General features: G+C 43.1%; 1 protein-coding gene across 1 annotated transcript in view; it reads left to right on the top strand.

Moving 5' to 3' along the window:
• The first annotated feature begins 4993 nt into the window (after positions 1 to 4993).
• UCHL3 (ubiquitin C-terminal hydrolase L3) overlaps positions 4994 to 21220 on the top strand; it is a 71136-nt gene continuing 54909 nt past the window's right edge. The window contains exons 1-5 of the mRNA XM_075333851.1: positions 4994 to 5029; positions 6411 to 6539; positions 10285 to 10441; positions 16630 to 16715; positions 19020 to 19067. Coding sequence (XP_075189966.1) covers positions 4994 to 5029; positions 6411 to 6539; positions 10285 to 10441; positions 16630 to 16715; positions 19020 to 19067 — 456 coding nt within the window. The remainder of the gene's footprint in view (positions 5030 to 6410; positions 6540 to 10284; positions 10442 to 16629; positions 16716 to 19019; positions 19068 to 21220) is intronic.

Genomic DNA, 21220 nt, shown 5'->3' with positions numbered 1-21220 from the left:
TAAAATGTGTCTTGAGAGGAGTCCTCATAAAACATGGCAGTCGGCTTAAAAAGGAAAGAATGGAGGAGATCAAAACGCTTTCTTCCCAGATCTCTGACCTAGAATCCGCGCACAAATGCGCAGGACATATTTGGTCAATTATCTACAGCCAGGCAGAAACTGCTGTCCATCTTAGACCAGAGAACACGATGCTGGAGGGAAAGACTTAAGGGCAGATTCTATCAGTTTGGGAATAGGAGCGGCAGGATTCTGTCCAGAGCACTACACTCACGCAACTTGGCTACTCACGTACCATTTATAAATGATAAACAGGGGAAAAAAATCCAGAACATAAAGGGGATATTACAATGCTTTAGGGAATATTATCAAAATTTATACAATATTAACGGTCATTTTTCTGACCTCCCTAAACAACAATTAGAGAAAATAAAAACGTATATTCGCTCTACCAAATTACCAGAGCTGGACCCAATAATAACCACAGGCCTAGAGGAGGATTTCTCATTAGAGGAGGTAACAGACGTCATTAAAGATTGGGAAAAGCCCAGGGCCTGATGGGTTTACAGCGGGTTTCTATAAGTGCTTTATTGACAAATTGAGCCCCCAATTTTTATCCACTTGTAATTACGTATCCAATGGCGAATCCTTCCCCAAACAGGCGCTGACAGCCCACATAATTGTCCTCCCCAAGCCAGGTAAAGACCCCTCCCAGTGCGGGAGCTATAGACCAATATCATTGATCAATATAGATATTAAAATGTATGCCAAGCTCATTTCAAATAGACTGCAGCCGCTTCTTCCCTGTCTGATTAGCACTGATCAAGTAGGATTTGTTAGAGGACGAGAATCAAGAGAACACAATACGTGCAATATCCCTGATTGATAGACTGCGGAGGACTGGAATACCCACGTGCAACCTGTCGGTGGACGCAGAAAAGGCCTTTGACAGGGTGCACTGGGAGTTCATGTTCCAGGTCCTTGAGGCAGCAGGTCTGCAGCAAACAATGCTACATAGGATCTCGGCTTTATATACGAACCCCTCTGCTCAGATTAAGGTTAACGTGGGTATTTCCCATTCCTTTGACATCAAGAACAGAATGCGGCAGGGGTGCCCGTTGTCCCCCCTGCTCTATGTTCTCACAATGGAACACTTGGCTGTGGCAATAAGGTCAACCAATCAATTAAAGGGGCCCTGACTCCGCGCAGGGAGGATAAACTAGCTCTCTTCGCCGACGACTTGATGCTGTTCATAACAAATCCAGTGATGAGCCTACCGAACATTATGTTGGAACTTCACAGATTTGGCTCTCTGAGCAATTTTAAAATGAACATGCACAAGTCGGAGGCGCTTAATATTTCCCTTACGCACCAGGTGATCGATCAGCTTCGAGCGTCGTTTCCCTTTTAGGTGGCAAGGGAAATCATTGTCCTATCTTGGCATTGACTTGACTGCTGATGTCTCGTCCTGATACAGAGCTAATATCCTTAAAGTTTTGGGGGAGATAGAGGCGGATCTCCTTAAATGGAATAAGCTGCCAATATCCTGGTTAGGCAGGATAAATGGCATAAAGATGGATATTCTGCCTCGCCTGTTATATTTTTTCCAGGCAATTCCCATACCCTTGCCAGCTTCCCTTTTTTCACGCTTAAAAACGGCCATAACCAGATTCGTCTGGGCACACAGACGCCCTCAGCTGGCCTATAGAGTCCTGAACAAGCCTAGACTTGGGGGGGGGGGGGGGGTGTCAGGCCGTCCAGACCTCAAAAAATATCACCTTGCTTCATTGAGAACATGCCTTCTGGATCTCTACCATAACAAAACCTCTAAGCGCTGGGTGGAGGTGGAGATAGCTCAGACAGACTGCGCCCCTCTCGTAGCGTTGTGGTCGCCAGCCCCTTCGCACCCGTGCACTCAGGCCAGGCCGTTCCTCGTAAAGAGCTTGTCCTCATTTCTCAGGAGTTCGAACGCACTCCTGGGCATTTCCACTATACCTGGACCACTGACCCCTTTAGATAATAATTCTCTACTCCCGACAGATTTAACTGGCAACATATTTCTTCACATGTCCAGAGGCATGGTGTCCATAATGAGGGATCTAGTGTCCAATGTGGGTATGAGGCCCCTTCATTCTTTCTTTCCTGACAACCGCACTCCCGCAGGAGCTTGGTTTGGTTATGAGCAATTGAAGAGCTTTATTAACTGCCTTTCACCACAAACTAACTTTTATAGGTCCTTGACGCCCTTTGAGTCTCTGTGTCTGGGGGGAGAGCCTCTGGAACACACCATTGCCCTGCTATACAAAATGTTCCAGATTGAGTTGTCTGGACGGGAGGATGATGCCCCTTTCTTCTTGAAATGGGAGGTGGATTTGGGGAGACCCCTCACTCGTGAGGAACTCTCAAAAATATTATTCTTTACCCACAAGTCATCGCTGGATGTAGCGTCACAGGAACAGGGCTACAAAATAGTTTCTAGGTGGTATCACTGCCCCTCCAGAATTAATTCCATGTTCCCATCTGTCTCTGAAGAATGCTGGAGATGCTCAAACGATAGAGGCTCATACATCCACCTGTGGTGGTCTTGTCCTCTCATACAATATTTTTGGCTAGACGTGTTTGCCCTTCTGAATAAAGTGTCATCCACTAGGTTTGAGCCGACGCCGGAACTGGCTCTACTATCCTTAAGCAATATCACGATTGCCAACTTCAAGAGAAGCCTGTTAAGGCATTTTTTGACGGGGGCAAGGAGATTAATCCCAAGGTACTGGAGACAGACCAAAGGGCCCTCGCGGGCTGAACTGGTGGTTGAGATGAACCAGATCTATAGGATGGAGGAGCTGGTCGGCCAGGCGTCTGACTCGGGGGAGCGAGTGTTCAGGCTGTGGGCGCCGTGGATTATGTATAGAGAGACACCAGACCTGGTACTATGGCTTCAAGCTTCAGTTGGGGGCGTGAGACCTCTGTGATTGTCCATTCCACAAAACAAAAGTGCTGGGGGCTGCACACGACCCAGACGAGACATGTTCTTCGTCCTTTTCTTTTCCCTCTCCCCCTACATTTCCTCTTTTCTCATCTTTCTTTCCTTTGTACATTTTATGTTATGTTTACATTGTTAGAAAGGATTGTCATCTCAGGGACTTTGTCCATCTACGTTGCCTCCCGTTTCTAAACGAGGCTGCATACATTTTTGTATGGGGGTCGGATTGTTGGTCACCCAGTGGGCATCATCTCCAAAGCAAAGCTATTATATGGGTGATGATGGTCTGACCTGAAGTGTGTAATCAAAAGAATTATTATGCAAGTAGAAAAGTGTTGTATTACTTATTACCTCCAAGATTTGAGTTATTCTACTCTATATCATATGTTGCCTATCCTATAACTTGTAAACATGTTCTTTATTCGAATAAAATCTGATTTACACAAAAATATGTTCTGTACCCCAAAATGTTACCAATAAAAACCCCTAACTTATCCCACACAAACAGAGCTCCCGCTCAGGTCCGTCATCTATCACTGGCACTATCTGGTGGCTCCTACACTATTATTAGAACAAAGACTCTAGAAACGCAACAGCTCCCACCTTATCAAAAACCGTAAAATCTAATGCAAATGCCCCCCTTCTTCTGAGACCCCTGTGCTTAAACCATAGTAAGTGACCAAGTGGTGGTTACTATAGTGGGGAGAGCACGCACAATTTATGGGATGCGTGTCTCCAGAAGCACAAGCTGGGCACAATGTATGGGCATGTTTTTCTTTTTTCTGGAGCATTTCAAAGTGTGGCGTGGATAGAACAAAATAGTCACCGCAGCCGTGGATGAATTATTGAGAGGTGCAATTTTTGCGCTGGGGCCACTTCTGGGGCTTTTCTTGTGTAAGTAACAAATTTGCAATTAATAAAAAAAAAATTACAATTTTTCCATTAAAATGTAACATATCTACGCAGGTAAAAACACAGTGTGCGCACAGGGCCTTAATGTTAAAAACAAATTATGAGGGATCAAGATACTCCCTACACCCCCAAATGAGTACCTTAAGCCCTGAAGTCTCCACTATGGGATCACTTGTGTGGATTTTGCTGATTTGGCACCTCAGGGGCTCGGCTAATGGAATCTGCATTCTAAATAAAAAGTCTCACTCTTTCCTATCCGATCCCCACCATGTGCTCAGACAATAGGGTACTGCCACATTTGGGAATAACAAATCGCCCTGTCCATTTTCTCCTATTTCCCTTTGTGCGAATTAGTATTTTGAAGCTAATGTAAAATTTTAGCTGGAAAAAAGTTTTTTTTCTTTTTTGTGGCCAAAATTCTGTATAGTTTGTGGGTTAAAAATACTCAATGCACCAATAGATGAATTCATTATGGGATTTAGTATGCCAAAAGGGCTCACATGTGGGTGCTTTTTAGAAACACGGTGTGCAAATTTGCATTCCAAAACTTAAATAGCGCTGTCTTTCTGAGTTTTGCCATGTTCAAGCATTATTAATTGACCACATATGGGGTATCGCTGTGTTTGGGAGAAATTGTGTAACAAATGATGGAGTCTGTTTTTCTCCTATTATCCATTGTGAAAATTACCAATTTGAATGTTAAAACAACATTTTAGAGGAAAAACAACATCATTTACACTTTCACATCCATGGATGTTAAAAATACTCAACACACGCCTATATGAATTCCCTGAGAGGTCTAGTTTCCAAAATAGGGTCACTTTTGGGGGTTTCAAATGTTTTGGTACCACAGGGGCCCTGAAAGTGCAACATGGTACCCGCAATCTAGTTCAGTCAAATTTTGCTTTCCACAACTCAAATATTGCTCTTTCCGTTCCAAGCCCTGCCGTTTGTCCAAACAGAACTTCTTGACAACATGTGGAGAATCGCTGCGCTCAGAAGAATGTGTAACAAACTGTGGGGTCCACTTTTCCATGTTACCTCTTGCAAAAGTGAATAATGTAAGGCTAAAGCAACATTTATGTGAAGGGAAGAAAAAATAAAATGAATGTTCGATATGATGAGATGATCGAATCGGAGGTTTGACGTTCGGAAACAGACGTCCAAAAAAACAAAGTTTGGGTTCGAAGTTCGAGCGAGTTATGAGTGCAGACCACTCAAGTGAGCAGCGCTGTGCTTGGGTATGAGTGATGCTCAGCCCTGTGTGAGCTGCGTGCAGTGTTTGATCGGCTGGTACGTAGGGTAAAATCAATGTGATCAGATGTAGTGTGCACACACTCCAAAAAAATAAAAATTGAAAAGGCATGTGCATGGAGCCACGAACTGCCCAATTACTGACTTCCATTGAGGTTCGGATGTACCTGGTGAACCGATCCTCCAAAGGTTCGCCCATCTCTAATAACAACCTAATGTCAAATTCTGTGTAGGGTCTGTGGGTTTCCACTATCCTCTGTATAAAGTGTTTGAGGGCTGTAGTTTAAAAAACGTAGTTTGTGGGGGGAGTTTCTGCTGTTCAGGCACAATAGGGGCCCTGCAAATCCAACAAGGTGCTCGCAATCTAGCCAAATTTGTAATTTTGTCTCAAAATTAAACGTTGCCCCTTTCGTTTCAAGCCTCCCATTTGTCCAAATAGAGGTTTCTGACGACTTGTGGGGAGTCGGCATGCTCAAGAAAAACTGGGTAACATTGTAGGGTCCATTTTGTCAGACTATCCCTTGGAAAAGTGAAAATATTGGGGCTAAAGCAGCATTTTAGAGTAAAAACAAAAATGTATTTCTTTTTCTTTCCACTTTTTTTTAACCCTTCAGGTTTTACACAGGAATTAATGCTGACAGCAGTTTTGAAATATATGAGGGGTGCGGTTTTTAAAATGTTATCACTTTTGGGGAGTTTTCAAGGGCCCCATAACGTCCATTTAAATCCAAATAGGTCCCTCAAGAAAAAAAATGATGTTTGAAAAATGACAGGTGTAAAGTAGACCTATAGGAAATGTATTATGTACAGCATGACTAACTGGGTTGAGGATATAAAAATTGAAAGTTTAAAAACTGCAAAAAATTTGATCTAAATTTAACGCTAACATAAAGTACAATGTGTCACAAAAAAGTAATCAGAATCCTGGGGATATATAGCCCTCCAGAATGATCACATAAAGGGACACTGGGCAGAATTAAAAAATTTGGCCTTGTCATTAAGCTCAAAATTGGCTACGTCACTAAGGGGTTAAGAGAAAAAAAAAAAATTATATATATATATATATATATATATATATATATATATATATATATATATATATATATATATATATATATATATATATATATATATATGTCCCCTAATGTGTGTGTGTGTGTGTGTGTGTGTTCTTTTTCTATTAAAAACCCAGAAATTATGCTAACACTATTGGCTTTGATCTGCTATATTTGTCTAATGTTTATATTTACACTGTATTTCTTTCCAGTTTCTCAAGCAGTTGGGTGTTGGCACAAGTTGGCAGTTTGTAGATGTGTATGGACTCGACCCTGAGCTTCTCAGTTTGGTCCCGCGTCCGGTCCTTGCTCTGTTGCTTCTCTTCCCTGTCACAGAAAAGGTAAGTTTCTTCTGCTCATTAGGAGCACACTGTCCGTGGGAGATGAAGAAATGTTAACGGTTCCTCTGTCATATTTTTATATGTGTAAGAAGAGTAGGTGGATACTGTATTTTTCGGACTATAAGACGCACTGGACCATAAGACGCACCCTGGTTTTATAGGAGGAAAATAGGAAAATAAAATTTTAAGCAAAAAATGTGGTCATGACACATTGTTATGGGGCAAGGATCTGCTGCTGACACTGTTACGGGGGTAATCTCCCCAAATTCTCTAACTCAGGTACCCCATCCTGGTATTGATCCTCCTGCCTTGTGTGTGTGTGTGTGTGTGTGTGTGTGTGTGTGTATGTGTATATATATATATATATATGTCCCTCATCCTGCTATAGCTTACTTCCTGCTATATACTGCCAACCTGCTATATACTGCCATCCTGGTATGTGCTCCCATCCTGCTATATACCCCCATCCTGGTATATACCCCCACCCTGCTATATGCCGTCATCCTGCTATATACCCCCACCCTGCTATATACTCCCATCCTGCATATAATATACCCCCATCCTGGTTTATGCCGTCATCCTGCTATATAACCCTATCCTGCTATATGGCCGCATCCTGTGGCAAACAAAAAAAAAAAAAATGTTTATACTCACCTTTCCTCGCTCCACGCAGCATCACTCCTCCCGTCTGTGCCAGCAGCAGCGCCGCTTACCTGTGTAGAGCTGGCCACGATCCCTGCAGCATCGCTCGTCATCCTGTCTGCTAGCCGCAGTTGCGTTTGGACACGTGCGCACAGCGATGACGTCATCCCTGTGAGCACCGCTAGTCTCCACACACAAGCCGCGGCCGGCAGACAGGAGGAGATCACGATGCTGCAGGGATCGTTGTCAGTAAGTGTACTGATTCACTGCACCCCACGCTAATGATGATGCCCTGGGGGCCGTGAATACATCCGCACATGATCACTCCAGGCTGTAGTTGACGGAGGTGATCATGTGGGTCGGCTGTTTACTATGCGCGCATCCCCCCGCCCATCATCCCGCCCACCTGTCAGGGCTGAGAGATGGGCGGGAGGATGGGTGTGCATATGAAATAAGTGGGACCACGTCACGGCAGGCTGCTGCAGCCAGCTCATGCTCCCGATGACCCGCTCCACCGAAGCACCCTCATTCCCCGCAGCCCTACATTCAGACTGTAAGACGCATCCCCCCACTTTCCCCCAACATTTGGGGGAAAAAAGTGCATCTTATAGTTTGAAAAATACGGTATGTCAACTTGCGAGAACAACTGTATTCACAATTTACCTGTGCGGCTTTTAAACATGCTATTCAATGCCCATTGCCCAGCGTCCTCATCGGCAGTGACGCGCGTACCTGTGTTGATTGCACCGTCTCAGAACGCCGGGCTTAGGGTCGGTGCACATGGATCAGAAGTCCCAGCACTTGACCTCTCTGAAGCGGGAACACGGACCCCGACTTCATAGTATGCGTGACCTGAACTGCGTTGACTTCTGATCATGTGCACTTGCCCGGTGTTCGGATGCGGTGACAATGGACACGGGTACGTGCGTCACCGTTGATGACGCTGGGTAGTGAGCATTGAATAGCATGTTAGCACGCCGTGTGCTAAGAGGGCGGAACATAGGAACAAATGCCCTTTCAACTAGGTGTCCTTCCTTGAAGAAGCTCTTAACATCTACTGTACCGCGAAACGCGCGTTGGAGGGTTCTTTTCTTGCTGTGAGAAGTCCAGGCGACCATCCTAGCCATGTGTAAGTCTTAGGACTTTAACCTTATAAATTTTATGCTGACTCGTTTGTTGCCTCTTGCATAGAAATAGCCTGACGCTGGTCAGTTGCATGGTAGTCTATCCATTATACTTTTTGGAGTATGTGTTGGAGGCTCCCCACTTTTTAGCCATGATATGATTATAGTTAGACTGAGTCCTTCTCTCTTGGACTTCCCATACCTTTGGTGATCTTGCTTGGGCTCTCTCACTAGCATGTGGGCTCTCATTATTCAGCACCATAATATTGTAATAATATAAACTGAATCTAACTTTTTCATATCAAATAAAGTTGTTATATTTTATACTCCGCCTTTAAAACTCTTGTATTCAATTCTTTCTAAAAATGGATTTATTGATGGCCTAGCCTTTCCTTAGAAAAGGCCATCGATATCTGATTGTTATGGGTACTAGGTATCACAATACTACCAATCATCTGTTACTGGTGCCAGCATTAAGTTCTCAGGATGTTTGGCTGGGCCGTCAGCGGATGTTTGGCTGGGCCGTCAGCGGATGTTTGGCTGGGCCGTCAGCGGCTTTTTGGCTGGGCCGTCAGCGGCTGTTTGGCTGGGCCGTCAGCGGATGTTTGGCTGGGCCGTCAGCGGATGTTTGGCTGGGCCGTCAGCGGATGTTTGGCTGGGCCGTCAGCGGCTTTTTGGCTGGGCCGTCAGCGGCTTTTTGGCTGGGCCGTCAGCGGCTTTTTGGCTGGGCCGTCAGCGGCTGTTTGGCTGGGCCGTCAGTGCCTGTTTGGCTGGGCCGTCAGCGCCTGTTTGGCTGGGCCGTCAGCGCCTGTTTGGCTGGGCCGTCAGCGCCTGTTTGGCTGGGCCGTCAGCGGCTGTTTGGCTGGGCCGTCAGCGGCTGTTTGGCTGGGCCGTCAGCGGCTGTTTGGCTGGGCCGTCAGCGGCTGTTTGGCTGGGCCGTCAGCGGCTGTTTGGCTGGGCCGTCAGCGGCTGTTTGGCTGGGCCGTCAGCGGCTGTTTGGCTGGGCCGTCAGCGGATGTTTGGCTGGGCCGTCAGCGGATGTTTGGCTGGGCCGTCAGCGGATGTTTGGCTGGGCCGTCAGCGGCTGTTTGGCTGGGCCGTCAGCGGCTGTTTGGCTGGGCCGTCAGCGGCTGTTTGGCTGGGCCGTCAGCGGCTGTTTGGCTGGGCCGTCAGCGGCTGTTTGGCTGGGCCATCGTTGGACCGATAACAGATGATTTTCAATAAAAGAACAAAAAACTAAAAACAAAACTGACCCCTTTTGATATTGAATAGTAGCACTGTAATAAATAGTTAATTTGTGCGTTGGACACTAATCGCACAGTAATTAATAAACATTTTTTTAATTATCCTGTTATATAACCAATGCGTTTATATCCATTCTGTGCTATGACGTGAAGGCCAAACACGTTAACAATATCAAATACTGTCCTCTTATGTGTTCTAATTCAAGTTTTTTTAAGAAGCTAAATAAAGTATCAAGTAGTTTTTTTACCCTTGGTTGCTGCTGTTTTCAGCCCTTTTACAAATTCTTTCTACTACTCTTTTATTAGCCCATGTTAGAGGGATAGATATACAGCAAAAGGTAATAAAGCTAAAATTTTTTAGAGGGCCTTAAACAATGCAAGTAGTAATTTCCAAGATGCCAAAGACGTCTTCATCAAGCAACGTCTTTACAGCAATCTACCCTAAATGTCCCCTTTACTGCCTATGCAGTGTACTGGTGACAGCCGGTGGACCCCTTTCCGTCCCTCTTGGCAGTTGTGGCTGCCTGCAATACACATTATTCCTATTCCGAGCAGACTGTGTTTTGGTGTGATGATGAGGCCGGTATCTCTGGAGTAGGCTTGCACTGACTCACTGCGCGTGTAGAAGAACGCCATTATGTTACAGCCAAGACATGACTTATTAAAAGCTGTGGATGTGAGAATGTCACCATTAACATTCAACCATTGAATCCTTTTATTTTTCCTTCCAATCAGTATGAGCACTTCAGAGCAGAGGAGGAAGAAAAAATTCAATCCCACGGTCAAGATGTGGATTCCTCTGTTTACTTCATGAAGCAGACAATCAGCAACGCCTGTGGAACAATCGGCCTCATTCATGCAGTGGCAAACACCCGGGACAAGCTCCACTTTGGTAAATGACGTTCATAGCAGAATGTGTCCACCAGGTGGCGCCGTAAGACTCTACGAGAACAGTCACCTTTATTGTCACCTTGTCATTTTAGAATGAAGCCTCAAAACTGTTCCTTATTTTAGGCAAGTAATGAAATGTCTACAGTGCTCACCATGAATGAGTTCCCCTCCCCCATCCCTTTTTGAAAAGTAAGAGTTTATCAATATCTCGGTGAACACAGGAACATTTCAAAAAAATTTGGCACGACTGCCTTTCATAGCACGTTTTGTTAACCCATAACTTGAAAGTTCTATTATTACCCTTAATTTCATTATATTTAGTTTTACTGAAATTAGTTGATGCAAAAATAAACACACCCTACATCTAGTATTTGTATGACCTCCATGATTATCAAAGAGTTATTCCCATCTCGAAGATCCTATCCCAATACGTCGTAGGTATAATAATATTATCAGCAAATACCTCCAATTACAAATCTAGTATAATTCTCTTGATTAGCTATGTCTCTTACCTCATGTGCAGGGCATTACAGCTCAGGTATCCATAATTACGACCATGAGCTACTAACTGTCATTCTATGAGTGTTCGTAACTATGGATACCTAAGCTGCAATGTCCTGCATGTGAGGTAAGAGACATGACTATCACGAGAACTATGCTACATTTCTAATTGGTGGTATTTGCTAATATTAATATTATTACACTTACTACATTGGGATAAGATCTTGGGGATGGGACTAAGGGGTACTTTGCACGTTGCGACATCACTACTCCGATGTCGTCGGGGTCAAATTGAAAGTGACGCACATCCGGCGCCGGTAACGACGTCGCAACGTGTAAAGCCTAGAAGCACCGATAAACGATCGCAAAAGCGTCGTAAATCAGTGATCTGTGCAGTGTTGGTCATTTTCATAATTTTGCTGCAGCGACAGATACAATGTTGTTCCTTGTTCCTGCGGCAGCACACATCGCTGTGTATGAAGCCGCAGGAGCGAGGAACCTCACCTTACCTGCGTCCCGGCTGCAATGAGGAAGGAAGGAGGTGGGCGGGATGTTTACGTCCTGCTCATCTCCGCCCCTCCGCTTCTATTGGCTGCCTGCCGTGTGACGTCGCTGTGACGCCGCACGACCCGCCTCTTTCCTAAGCGAGAGCAACATTGCAGGGCAGGTAAGTGCGTGTGAAGCTGCCGTAGCGATAATGTTCGCTACGGCAGCTATCACAAGATATCGCATGTGCGACGGGGGCGGTGACTATCGCGCTCGGCATCGCTATCATCGGCTAGCGATGTGGCAGCGTGCAAAGTACCCCTAACTCTTTAAGAACCGCACCACGTCTTCTAGGCATGGAATGAACAAGTAGGCGACATATGGTAACATCAATCTTTTTCCATTATTCAAGAACAATCTTCTTTAGAACCTGGATTGAGATTGATGTTCTTTGTCATGTCCATCATTGTCATGTTGAAAAAGTGACATCTACCAAGGACACAAAATGATGGTAGCATTTTCTCTCTCAATATAGACCAGTTCATCTATGAATATATGATACTATCAATGAATTATAGCTCCTGGACATGAGCATCTCTCAGGAAACTCCACGTAAGGATACTGCCTCCACCATGTTTCACTGTAGGCCATGCATTTTTCTTTGTACTCCTCATAGTTGTGATGCCATATAGTTTTGAAGCTATCAGTTCCAAAAATCTTTATTGTGATCTCATCACTCCAGATTAGAGTCCCAGTAGTCCTCATATTTTTTAGCATGGTAAATGGAAAATAGGCGGTAGGCTTTTTTTGTGCATGGACTTTAGGAGAGACTTCCTTCATGGAGGACACCCATGCATCCCATTCCTCTGTAGGTTATCCGTATAGTCTCATGGGAAACATCCAGCTTTGGCTTTCTACTTCTTTAGATAACTTCAGTGAACTTGCATGTCAATTTTCTTCAACCCTTCTTCTCTGAAGATGGTCTTATTGAAATGTTAATTTCCCTGGTTGGCCTCGACATTTCTGTGAGATGATTGCAGTTAGATTTTTATATATTTTTTGCTACAGTATTCTGACTGATAAGTAAATCTTTCCTGGATCTTCTTGTATGCTTCACATTTTCTTGCATAAAGAAATTTTCTTTCTCAGGTCTTGTGACATTTCTCTTCTATATGGTGCCATTGTTGACAGTCATCTTTTATAGTCCTCTGTCTGTTGGACACTTGTTTAATGAATAATTAGTCTTACCTGAGGTTGAATTCATATTAATTATTAGAATTTTGTAGTCTAAATTTTAGTTTAGTTCCTAAGACTTTCATTAGAGTGTAATCGTTTTTGAAACATTCACTAATCACAAATTATTAGGGATATTTGGCTTTCGGGGAAAAAATGTATGTAAAATATAAAAAGTTCACGCTACAGTGATATTTTATCATGAAAGTAGGGCATTAAACTAGAAACATGCAATGGTGATATCCTCATCTCAAACTATTTACTGAAGCAAAAGCCAACAACATTAGTGGGTATAGCCCACCAAATGTCAATGTCTCAATAACTGGTCATGTGGCCTTTAACATCAATTACAGCTTGACAACGACATCTCATGCTGTTTACTAGTTGAGTTATTGTCTGCTGAGGAATGGCAACCCTCTGTTTTTGAAGAGAAGCCCTCAGGTCATTGAGTTCTGGGGTACAGAGTTATAAGCCTCTACACAGCAACTCAGCTGATCCCATAATTTATCTATGGGACTCACGTCCAGAGAAAGTGCAGGCCACTCAATTTGAGGTACTCTAATCTCCAGAACCTGTTTCCTAATGATGCAACCTCGATGAGCTGGAGCATTGTCGTCCATGAAGGTGAAATTAGGCCTCTGTTGTTCATGCAGAGGCACAATAACTGGATTCGTGATGATGTTCAAGTAGTAGGGGCTTGCCACTGTACCAGTCAAAGTGTAGGGCAGTTCTGTATTGACAACACAGCTGCCCTCACCACCACCAAAGGCTCATCTGGTGCCAGTAGTGGCTGATGCATAGCATTCTCCTTGAGGTCTCCAGCATCATTGGGGGGGTCATCATTTTTACTCAGCATGAATTGACTTTCATCAGGGGTCCCTCGTCCAGCGTAGAAGCTGCCTTCTCCATGCAAGAGAATGACACCTGTGCCTATTGGTGAGGTCAGATACCCTTATATGTTGTCTAGCGCACAGACCATGCTGAATTAAAAGGTCTCAAATGGTCTGACATGACACTTGAGTGATGCTCTTCTTCCTTAAATGTGTCTGGAGATGTGTGGCATTCATCATCTGGTTCTGAAGGGCATTGTTCACAATCAAGTGGTCATCAGTGTGGGATGTGGCCAAAGTACGTCCATTTCTATGCCTTTCTGTGTCTCTTCCAATCTCTCTGTATCTCTGTTGCAACCTGCTGATGACACTCAGTGTCACAAGCTCAGTGGCCACTTCTGTCTGAGAACATCCTGCTTGAAGCCTTGCAATGGTGAGGTACTGTTGATCAATTGTTAGGTGTCGTCTTTGGTCAAAATGTGAACAGCGTGATGAGGAGGAGTGTTTAAATACCAATTCTAATTAAACCGCAAAATGATTGAGTGATTCATGGATCAAACACCTGTTGTGAATTTTGCCATTATGCCTCTTGTTAGAGAATAGTAAATTGTGCAACAATTACTGAAATATTGAACATTTGGACACGTGCATTCAAAAGGTTACAGAAGGTCACACTAAGTTAATCTGAAAAGGTTAGAGGACATTTTAGGATCATTCTGAAATTTCACCCGAAAGCCAAATATCCCTAACTTTCTGTGAGTAGTGTAGTCTTGAATGAATTTGTTTGGAACATTTGTTGAATATTTAAAATAGTAAATCTTGTTTGCAATCAATGGTCCACATTTGTGGGAATATTTGTAGCATGGTATCCCATAGAAAATGTTGATTTTTGAAAGAAAAGTAAAGGTTTTCTGACAAATCTGTTGGACTGATTAATGCCGAGCACTGTATGTCCACCAGGTGTGCCAAAAATTAATGTAGCTGGAAGAAGTTATCACCTATTCTTAGCATAAATGAGAACTCCTAGATTACTTACAATCTGATCACTGGAAATCTCACTAATCGGCAGAAGAGGCCATTTTTTTTCCTATTAGAATTGAGTGGCAGTGTGCGTATGTGACTCCTGCTCCATCATTCCCTTTTAGGCTCTGTGCCCATGTTGCGTACTTGCATGCAGTTACGCTGTGTATTGCACTGCAGCGTAACTGCATGCGTCCTGCGTCCCCGTCACAATCTATGAAGATTGTGCATAATCCATGCGCACGTTGCGTTTTAGAACGCAGTGATTTGAATGCTGCCAAAACGCTGCGTTCTAAAAAGCAACATGTCACTTTTTCCATGCACTTTGGATGCACGTCCCGTTCTGTCTGGTGGGGGCTGCATCCAGAGCGCATGAAATGGGCTTTCACTGCATTCATTACGCAGTGTTTCTGCAGCGATTTGACGCGCTCATGTGCTGTCAAATCACTGCAGAAATTTCTGCAGGGACACTACGCAACATGGGCACACAGCCTTAGACTGCTGGGGCGCTTTCTCCAGTAGTCCCATAGAGATTGAATGAGCGCAGGCCAAGCATGTACACTGCCGATCTGATGGGTATGAAGGTGCTTCTGTTCTGGTTATATCATAGAGAGGTGTTAATTTATTCGAACTGGAATACATATATAAATGCTATATATGTATGTGTGTGTGTGTATATATATGTACATATATATGTATGTGTGTGTGTGTATATATATATGTACATATATATGTATGTGTGTGTGTGTGTGTGTATGTATATGTGTATATATATATATAATATAATATATATATATGAGATATAGATATATATATATATATATATATATATATATATATATATATATATATATATATATATATATATGAGATATAGAGATATATATATATATATATATATAATGTCTATCTCTATATAATATATATATATATCTCTATATCTCTATATAATGTCTATCTCTATATAATATATATATATATCTCTATATCTCTATATAATGTCTATCTCTATATAATATATATATATATATATATATATATATATATCTCTATATAATATATATATCTCTATATCTCTATATCTCTATATATATATATATATATATATATATATATATATATATATATATAATATATATATAATTACACCCATCTAATCGATTACATCGGCTACCTCTTATTTTATGTAGGAGAAATATCTGACTGGCCACAGGTTCATCTGGTGACAACCTCTTCACGACCAATGGCGTATAGGTATGTCATTGGCCACGTCCCTCCCTTCGATGTTGGCTCACGCTTTGAGCCCACATCTTTCCCCACACGTAGGCTAATCTGATCAGCTGACATGCGCAGCTAATGGGCGCGGGTGGATTGGAGATTCACCTGTGCCTGTTAACTTATTGGATTGCAATGTCAAACTGTAGTAGCACGACCTAACACGCGCCGGCGGGAACGCCTCATTCCCTGCTCATATCGGTGGCCCCGTGATGGCGGAGCGCCGATGGGTTGTCATTACAGTGGGGAGGTCAGATGATGACTTCTGTCACTGTCATGACTCACTTCCTGTGAACGCCAGCAGCGCACAAACATTCACAGGATCTACTTAAAAATAATGGTATCATTAAAACGTGACCTCAAGACGCAAAAAATAAGCCTATGGATATAATAGCAATCTGGAGGTAAATAGCATTTGTCATGTCAGACTGTTTTACTAGAGCAGCAGCTATAGGAAGAAAATGAAGTTCTCCCTGCAGCCACTTGCTTCCAGTCATGGGAGGGGTGCAGAGGGCGGTTGCTGTCACTTGTCATTTTACAGGGAGCACAGGCATTAGTGCCTGCCACAATGACTGACAGCCTACTCTGTACACCTGCTGTACTCCAGTATGCAAGGAGTGATTGAGTGCACTCACTGTAATATAAGCACATGTTGCTTTCGATTTTACCAGTACTGCAAGACAACAGTACCATTCTCTAAGCCACTCTATAATATGGCAAAACCTATCAATAGAGCATCAGAAAAGACATTGCAAAAATATACGGCGTGATGGCAGGATATCTAACAAATAGTCCCAAATGGGAATTGTTGGTCTTTTCTGATGTGACCATGTTTTTCTTCTAGAAAGTGACTCTGCATTGAAAAAGTTTCTTGATGATTCCACCTCTTTAAGTCCTGAAGAAAGAGCCAAATTTCTAGAAAAAGATGAGGTATGTACAAGTATCACTGCTCTTCTGCAACCAAGTAGGGTTAGAGAAGCACAGATGTTTTCTAATCACTAAGGAGGCTTCATTCTGAGAATGGGACCTTGTAAGGTCTAGTCTAGCAGGGATTTCTGCTTTTGAGGCTTCTGCGGCTGAATGCAAACTATGTAAATTGCTCTTTTAAAGGAATTGTCTGCTGTTATGCAAATGAAGATTAATCATTGTACAATAAACATGATATAATTTTCTCATTCCCGGGATTTTTAGGATCTTTTCTCTGGTAATGAAAACATTCCATATTTACATCTAGAGACTGAAAGCACATACAGACCTTAAACTTTCTATCACAGCTAAAACTTTGCTACATTTGCCATCGATGTAGGAAATCTTTACTGCTCGTCCATTCAGTTAGGCTGCTTTCACACTACGTTTTTTTGCTGTAAAAGCGGATCCTACTTTTACAGCAAAAAAAACATGTGTTATTTTGCAGGATCCTGTCACTTTAAGTTTATGGGTGGGCATTGGAGTCATGTGATCGGAAGTGAGGGGAACTGAACAAGAGAGACTGGGAGCTGGCTCGTAACCAAGGTAAACATCGGGTAACTTGCTTGGATACCCGATATTTATCTTTGTGAGCGTCTGCAGATGCTAGGAGCCGGGCTCCCTGCACACGTAACCAACGTAAACATCGAGTAACTAATAGAAGCGCTTTCCTTGGTTACCCGATAGTTATCTTGGTTACGAGTGTCTGCAGCTCTCAGGCGGGGGAGAGAGGGAGGGGGAGAGAGGGACTGATCACCCGAGGCTGGTTTCTGGGCATGCTCAGTAGAGCAAACAGGATCTTGTCTATCAGCATGCCAGCGTTCACTTGCGTTTGCGTGCAGTATAGTCAGGATCCAGCAATTTGCAGTATTTCGACGCAGCTCAAAAACGCTACAAGTAACGTTTTTGAAAAATGTTAAACAACTGCAAGTCACTGGATCCTTACTATAACGCACGCAAACGCAGGTGAACGCATGTTGACGCAAGTCCATTGCAAATGCATTGAAATGAAACCGCATTTGCACTGGATCCGTTTTTGCGTTAAAAAAACGTTCAGGACGGATGTTAAAAAAACGTAGTGTGAAAGCAGCCTAACTTGCTGGGACAACCCTGCAGCCACTCTGCCCATTTCTGCCCTGAACATGTAGCCTGCTGACGCAGAGCTTTATCATATCGGGACAAAGCAGATCACTAAAGCTGCACGAATGCTGCAGGTCCTGGCTGCTAGCTGAAGGACCTTAGCGGTCATTTGTTCAGTCAACAGAATGAATGGAACTTCAAAGTGCAGTAAAATATAGTGAGTGTAGGTGGAGGTATGTGTGTGCTGAAGATAAGTTGTGTGTGTTGTAGTGGAACTGAGCTGCCTGTGTTGTAGCAGAGTAGAGCTGTGTGTACTGTAGCAGAGCTAGCCTGTGTGTGTTGTAGCCCAGGTGAGTCGCGCACGCTGTTGTACTCCAGTTGAGCTGCGCGCACTGTTGGAGCCCAGGTGAGCCGTGTGTGTGTGTGTGTGTGTGTGTGTGTGGTGTAGTAGCCAAATTGAGCCGTGTGTGTGGTGTAGAGTAGCCAAATTGAGCCGTGTGTGTGGTGTAGAGTAGCCAAATTGAGCCGTGTGTGTGGTGTAGAGTAGCCAAATTGAGCAGTGTGTGTGGTGGCGTAGCCAAGTTGTGCCGTGTGTGCGCTGTAGGGAAGCTGAGCTGTGTGTGTGTGTGTTGTAGCGCGCCGATTCATGCATGTAGCAATGTTTATATGTGCGCTGCAGAGTTTTCATAATCTGTGTGCTGTCAAGTTAAAGTGTATAATACACACTGCAGAGAAACGCAAATAGATCTGCTACCTCCCTGTTCTAACATCGTGCCTTAGAATACATGATATTGACCCCGCCACTTCTTTACACGGCCAGGGAGGTTTTAATTAGTAGGATATGTTGTTTTTTTTCCTGTTTTCTGCTGTCAAAATACGGGTGGCATCTTACAGTAAGGTGTGTCCTATAGTCCCAATAAATATGGTGCGTATGCAAAAAAAAAATGTTTTTTTTTTTTATGTGAGCATGTGTTCCTGAGATCCAAAAAAAAGTTATATATTTCATATGTATCCTATAGCTACAGTCCCTATATACAATTAATGGGCTGATTGCTGACTTTTGAGCCCTGGAAAACCTTGGATTGGGCTGTATACATAGCTAGTATTCCTGTGGTCCATTCATTGCCATGTAGCGGAGACAAGTATGTCTGCAGCTATTAACAGGATTATTGTGCTGTTCTGTTCCAGAGTATTCGGGTTACACATGAGAGCAGCGCTCAGGAGGGACAGACGGAGGTAAGGCTTCTTGTTTTGTGTTGTGTGCCCAGTTCTTGTCTTGCCAGTTTTCTGGGAACAGACTTGACACTGATACTGTTCATTCACATGTAAACGAATCCCGTGTGGGAATCTATTGGCGTAGAAGAATCTCTTGTATAATCATCATTCTGCCGCTATGTAAATGTTTGGAAGCCTCACATGACATAAAATGGCTTCATAACAAGTTCACAAACAATTGCTGACATGAGGGAAAAGTGCGATGGTTCCTCACAGAGCCCACCAACATGGAGCGGGTATATCCAGCTCTCCTATACCTGACGCGGCTTCAGACTTGATTGAAAGATGTACTGTTTTATTTATGTGGAGGTGTCAAGAATATTGTCAGGATCTCCTATTATCCATTCAGCCTCGGTGCAGTAAATGCTATGGAAATAGATCTGGATTGTGGAGGGGGACAGCTGGGACACCTAAGCCAGCCGTGGAGGGAGACCGGCTTATATGGATCTACTTTGTATTTATATTCTAATGCATATATTCACGGCACGTGCCCACAATATACCATTATATACATTCACGTATCGTCGCTATGGAATCTGAGACTGTTTCTAGACTGTTTTCCACAAAACCTAAATCTTTAAAATAAAAAAATCTAATTTTATTTTCAGAGCAGAGATGTGCCAGATTGTATAATTGCTGTCCAGTATTCAAACATTTTGAGAGAAAAAAAAATATATATATCATATGTGACCCAAAGCATAGAGCCTGAAATGCTTGACCGGTCAAATGAACAGCACTCCTGACTTCCATTATTTATTTACTTTTATAGACTGGCAAATGGAAAGCAAGTCTTACATAGTTACATAGGATGAAAAAAGACCTAGGTCCATCTAGATCAACCTTCCTCCACCAATTCTACATTTGGTCACTAAATCATTTATAACCAACAATGTTGTGTGTACTGAGGAAATCATCCAGCACTTTTTTAAAAGCTGTTATAGTATCTGCCATTACTACCTCTTGTGGTAGTGTATTCCACAGTCTGACTGCTCTAACTGTAAAGAACCCTTTCCTATTTAGGTGTCGGAATCGCTTTTCTTCCACTCGCAGTGAGTGCCCCCTGGTCCTTAGTACTGTCTTTGGAAGAAATAAGTCATGTCAGTATAAAGGACAGGCGTCCTTTATACTGACCACACATGTATTTATACATATAAATGAGATCTCCTCTGAGACGTCTTTTTTACTAAGCAAAACAAATCTAACTTTTTCAACCTCTCATCATATGGGAGGCCTTCCATTCCTTGTAATAATCTATTTGCCTGGCTTTAAACTGACTCTAACTTCTTTATATCCTTTTTAAAATATGGAGCCCAAAACTGCATCCCATATCCTACATGTGGCCTTACAAGTGATTTATAGAGGGGTAACAATACGTTGGGATCTAATCTTTTTTTTTTTTTTTTTTTTTTTTTTTTATACACCCTAAAATCTTGGTTGCTTTAGCAGCTGCTGCTTGACATTGAGTGCTGCTGCTCAGCTTCTTTGTAATAAGAATACCCAAGTCCTTCTCCCATTCTGTAGTCCCGAGTTTACTTCCATTTAATGTATACGCAGCTATAGGATTACTCCACATTTATCAACATTAAGGCTACATGCGCACGCTGCTTCTTTTTCGTGTTCACAAACTGCAGCCAAAACTGCAGCCAAAACTGCACCTTGTCAGAGAGAGCCTGGAAATGTCACAAAAAATGTAGGTGCGTTTTTGCTGCTTTTTTGGTGCGTTTTTGGCTGCAGTTTTGTCAACAATTCTTTCATGTATTTTTCAGTTCAAACAAGCCCATAAAGCTTGTTGAATTGAAAAAAAAAAAAAAATTAGAAATAAATAAATAATTAAAAAAAACTGGCGTGCGGTCCCCCCCAATTTTAATGCCAGCCAGATAAAGCCATACGGCTGAAGGCTGGTATTCTCAGGATGGGGAGCTCCACGTTATGGGGAGCCCCCCAGCCTAACAATATCAGTCAGCAGCCGCCCAGAATGGCCGCATCCATTAGATGCGTCAGTTCTGGGACTGTACCCGGCTCTTCCCGATTTGCCCTGGTGCGTTAGCAAATCGGGGTAATAAGGAGTTATTGGCAGCCCATAACTGCCACTAAATCCTAGATTAATCATGTCA

Source organism: Anomaloglossus baeobatrachus, chromosome 2 (assembly GCF_048569485.1).
Source record: "Anomaloglossus baeobatrachus isolate aAnoBae1 chromosome 2, aAnoBae1.hap1, whole genome shotgun sequence".
NCBI lineage: Eukaryota > Metazoa > Chordata > Amphibia > Anura > Aromobatidae > Anomaloglossus > Anomaloglossus baeobatrachus.
The sequence above is the reverse complement of the archived record's forward strand: the minus strand, read 5'-3'. Positions and strand labels throughout refer to the sequence as shown.